The sequence below is a fragment of the Pteropus medius genome, unplaced genomic scaffold, assembly GCF_902729225.1.
Source record: "Pteropus medius unplaced genomic scaffold, Ma_sr-lr_union100, whole genome shotgun sequence".
Lineage (NCBI taxonomy): Eukaryota > Metazoa > Chordata > Mammalia > Chiroptera > Pteropodidae > Pteropus > Pteropus medius.
This window is the reverse complement of record NW_024355205.1, coordinates 38,050,228-38,055,151: the sequence shown is the minus strand read 5'-3', so window position 1 is coordinate 38,055,151 and position 4,924 is coordinate 38,050,228. Positions and strand designations below refer to the sequence as shown.

Below are 4,924 nucleotides of genomic sequence, written 5' to 3'. Positions count from 1 at the left end.
AGTGACGGCGGAATACCCCGTGCATTCTCTCCACAATCCACACCCCCGGGCTGGCCCGGAGAAAGACGTCACACAGAGCCAGGCTGGGGAACGGCCCACAGACGCTGCGAGAGTTCATGACAGACGAGGGAAGTCAGCACAGGAGCCGGGGGCGAGGCGGGGAGGGGAACCTCACGACTAAATCCACGCCGGAACGAGGGCCGGATCCCAGAGCAGAAGGGGCACACTGGGGGAAAACGGAACACTGGGCGAAATCGGAACACAGCACGGGGTTCGGTCAATAACGACGTAAAACGATTATTACTAAGTCAAGGGCGTGGTGAGCCTTTCCTGCTGCAAAGGTGTTTTTAGACTAGTACAAGTTAGAACTCGGTTTTTATTCTGACATTCGCCCTCAGGAGAAGTAAGAGCTTTCGCAAAGAGCTTTAAGGCAGGCAGCACCCGTGCGTGCACTCCCTCACGGGAACGACGAGACGCAGAGGCACCGGGACAGTGTCACTGGCCCGGTACAGGTGGCTCCAAGGTCCTATTCTGTAGTCGCCACTCACTCTTACAAAAGTCGATATTAAATTAACATCACATTTTTGAAAGCGAAAATAAACCTCAATGTTGCCTCGCAGCACACGCAAAAATTAACTCGCAACGGATCGCAGACTTAAAGGCCAAAGCTAAGCCTATAAAACTCCTAGAAGAAAACGTAGCTCTGGAGACCTCATACCTGTGAGATAAGCTAAGCTGCTCGGGTAAGACACACAAAGCACAAACCGCAAGGGAACAAAACCGGTCAGCTGGGCCACATCCACATTAGAAGCTTCTGGTCCTTAAGAGGCACTAATAAGACCATGGAAAGGCAAGCTGCAGACGGGCAGAAAACATTGATGTGTCTGACACAGAGTGTGCATCCCGAATACGTCAGGAACACTCACAGCTCGACAAGCGGAAGGAGGCAACCCCGCAACCAGCAAATCCCAAAGGGTTTGAACAGGTGCTCCGTGAAAATACCACCACGAACGGCCAGTACACACTTTCAAGACACGCAGCGTCTTTACTGCGGAGGAAGGACAAATCAAAACCGAATGCACCTCCGCTACACGCCCATCAGAACGAGTAGTGGGCAAAAGGCTGACACCCCGAGCTGGTGCCGGCGTGGGGCTCTCGTGCCCTGTGGGCGGGAAGGCCGACCGCTTGGACTTGACCGCTCGGCGGCTCTGTGCACACAGCTCCAAACCGGAGACAGTTCAGAGGCCTTCGGCAGGTGACGGACAGACAAGCCGCAGCACAGAACACGACTCGCCAGCGGAAGGCACGGGAGTGTGGAAATGCACACCACGACGCGTCCAAGCCAGGGCTGAGCCAGAGCACGTACACAGACCACGCCGGTCCCTTCGCCTGATGCTCTTGAAAACTCCCGTCTCACCTGCGGTGTCCGGAACCAGGAGTCGAGCGAGGCGCTTGAGGGGAAGGGGCGCCAGGTGACATAAACGTCGCCGTCCTGGCTCCGGGGACAGCTACAGGGCGTATACATCTTCCAGAGCTCGTCAAAGTACACACCCCCACGGCGGCATTTCATTATGCGTCCGCCACACGCAAGGAAGAGGCGAAAGGGCCAGAGGAAATGGGGTTTCAGCAAAACAGCACCGAGGCTGCGGCGTCCCGGGGCTGACAAGTGGCCTCTGCGGCTCACAGCCTGCACGGGCGGGACAGGCACTGACCCCGGGAAGAGCGGGCTGTCGTCCAGTGTCTGCTAGGTCCTCCGGGAGAGGGAGGGGTCCCCGAGAGGCCATTCACGGGCAGTAAAGTAAGTAGCACGTGGCTTTAGACCCCGCAAGAGGCTGACAACGCTTAACTAACACACAGCCAACCCCTCGGGTAGCCTGGAGCTTGCTCTTCCTTTCATCTTTAAAGTGACAGCGAAGCCTTACCGGAGAGTTGCTTGGTGGCCACAGGTCTCACTTTGTAGGGGGTGCTGCAAGAGAGAGGAGACAGGGCCACTGAGAGACGGTGACAAAGACGCCCACGGCACAGCCAGGACGAGAGGTCAGTGCTCGGCCGACTGAGAAATTCAGGGGAGGAGTTTCTTCGGCGGCTCTGATGTTCCTCGTTCAGGAGAGTTCTAAATACTTTAACTCTACCGTTTAAACGATGCGCTTCCTTATCATGTTCGCATGTGATCAATACGACACGTTTTGTCACCGGTACCACTGCTGCGCAGGTGTACGGTCTGGCAGGGACAGCGAGGACCGCGGGGTGGCCCCAGCCCGTCCCAGCACCTGGCCGCTGCGGGCGGGCCCGCTCGCCGTCCTTGGCTTGACCTCCGGCTGGCCGCGTCTCCCGAGTGAACGGGAGCGTGTGGTACCAACGGCTCGGGCGAAAATGCCCTGGCATCTGGTGACGCCACCCGCAAGGACCACGAGAGCCAGAGGGGCTGGGGTGAGGGTGCTGGTGCCACTTACCATGGACGGAAGGCCAGTCCCCGAGGCAGGAGGACCTCGGCACAGGGCCAGGAAAAGGCGCTTAGGCCCACGCGGAGCGGGAAAGAAACGAAACGAGCAACGGCCAGTGACGGCAGAAAGGAACGAAAGGAAGAAAAAGGAGGGGAAGAGATGCCGCTTCCACCCCGCAGCCGAGGAGGATCCCGAGAGCCGGCGGCGGCGCCGGGAGGCCGGGAGGCAGGGCCTGCACCCGTGCCGGGGTGGTGCGGGCCGCCAGGGTGGTGCGGGCCGCCGGGGTGGTGCGGGCCGCCGGGGTGGTGCGGGCCGCCGGGGTGGTGCGGGCCGCCGGGGTGGTGCGGGCCGCCGGGGTGGTGCGGGCCGCCGGGGTGGTGCGGGCCGCCACGCCCTCAGGGCCGGCAGGCTGGACACACCAACTCGAATTCGAAACACACGGCCCTTCGGGGTCCTAGAGCGCAGTGAGTCCGAAACATCGCCCGAGGCGAACGTGACAAAGCTGTCCCACTCGGGCGCGTTCGGAGCAGGCAGCGTCTCGAGGAGACGCTGAAGCTGGGACCACAGAGGGCGGCAGGACAAGAGGCGGCCAGCAACGGGACGGACCGACCCCGCGGAGAAGCCGCAGGGCAGGGGCCGATCAGGCCTCCTGAGGACGGGACGCCGTGGCCGCCACACGTCCGCGCGGCCACCGGCAGCCTCGGCGGCGGCAGCAACAGTCACCCTTCGCACACAAAGGCCGGGCAAAGGCAGCGGCCGTGCGCGGGGACATCTGCCCGGGGCGTTTGTTCCTTCCTTCCTACCGAGTCCTCGCCGTGACCAGGCGTTGGTGACAAAGCGGAACCGCCCCTGCCCTCGTGTGACTGCCCTGCCCCCCGCAGGGCACGCTGAAAGGACACTGGAAATGCCTGTCACACCGCAAGTCACAGCCACATGCAGAGCGAGCTGAGTTCCGGAGAGGGTGGCCCAGGGAGTCTGAGGGTTCACACGCACCAAACCGCTGGCAGCGACGGGTGGGGTGACACCTGTGGTTTACCAGTCAGAGACCATGGGGACATTTGAGTTTAAAACAGCGATAAAGTAGAACAGGGAAACCTGGGTGGCAGTCAGGGCAAAGGACAGACCAACTGTTTCAGCTGAATTCAAGAGCCATGCGGCTCTGCTCAACCAGAGGCCGGCCTGCTCTGACAAGGCGCGGTTTGAGTGACACCCGCCCTGTGACGAGGTCAGTCTAGTCTGTGGACGTCACAGCAGGGTGACAGATCGCTCAGTGACTTTTCTTCGGAAGCGAGTGCCGCTGGAGTCTCTAAGGAGCCAATCAGGGCGGCTCCTTGTGGGGCTCGTGACCAGAGCCGGGGGTGGCATTCGGAAGCCCCCCGAGGGGCGCGTGGGAGGACAGTGCCTGCACATCCCCGAGGACTGTGCCTCCCCCGTCGTTACTGGACCAGCTCCTTGCATCGAAGCCTCACTGAAGTTTCACCCATGCCTGGGGCCAGGGGATTCTGCACCTTGTTCCCCCAACCCCCATCTTTGGTTTAAATTCAGATTTTCCTATGGCAGGAAATCACGGAAACAACCACGGAGACCCTCATGTGGGTGGGGGGTGGTCAGAGACAGCATGAGACAGGGGCGGCCGCGGCCACCTGCCGCTTACCGTTCGGAGTTTGCGGGCATGGTGGGGTCGATGGAGACCATGGCGTCGTCCGTGGTCAGCAGGGAGATGGTGGTGTTCCTGAAAGACACGTCGGTCAGGGCCGCACCCCTGAACGGGCCTCGAGCGAGAGAGGAGCCGGGAACACGGGGCCACGGGGCCGGGGCTGACCGTCCCAGGCCAGGCGCCTCCTCCAGCCACAGGCTCCGTCCGCAGATCGAGTGGGAAGGCCGTGTGGCCCCAAGTCGTTTAAAATGGGAACTGGAGAAAGTCTAATTTATTGAGCTGGGACATGAAATGACACTGGGTAAAACAGAAATGACCGTTCACGTCAGCCGGCGACAGATCGCCTCTTCGCTACCTTTGGGGTCCGCCCGAGCGGGCACAGGTGTCCCCTACAGTGCGCGAGCCGAGGCTTCCTCCAGCTCTCACTGGCCCCACGAGCTGGTCGCTGCGGCCACTTTGCATACGCCCTCTGGTCTTTCTGTGTTTCAGAAATCTGTGCGGTGGGGGTGACGCTGACGTCACAGACACGGCCTAGTTCTCAGGACGGCGCTGCATGGACGATGCCCGCTCTGCGGGCTGTTTTTGCTGCTACAGACTCTGCCATTCGCCATAATGTCGACCACGTAACTTCATCCCTGAACCCTGTTTTCTCACCCGTCTGGGCGAGCCCACTGTCCTGGCCCCTCACCTTCCCCGAAAGGCGGCTGCCATGGAGAAGCTACTCTGGGTCACTCTGCGGTCAGAAAGCGAGGCATAAAACCAGCTGCTGATTTGGGAGAACAGATCCTAGGGCAGATTACCGGTCTTTTCAACTCATTTCTGA

General features: G+C 60.8%; 1 protein-coding gene across 1 annotated transcript in view; it reads right to left on the bottom strand.

The window, feature by feature from the left end:
• The window catches only part of PDE9A (phosphodiesterase 9A), a 77,489-nt gene that overhangs the window by 47,939 nt on the left and 24,626 nt on the right, over positions 1-4,924 (bottom strand). Inside the window, exons 3-4 of the mRNA XM_039857406.1 lie at positions 4,099-4,176; positions 1,923-1,966 (exon numbers count right to left, since the gene is read on the bottom strand). Of these exons, the coding sequence (XP_039713340.1) occupies positions 1,923-1,966; positions 4,099-4,176 (122 nt within the window). The remainder of the gene's footprint in view (positions 1-1,922; positions 1,967-4,098; positions 4,177-4,924) is intronic.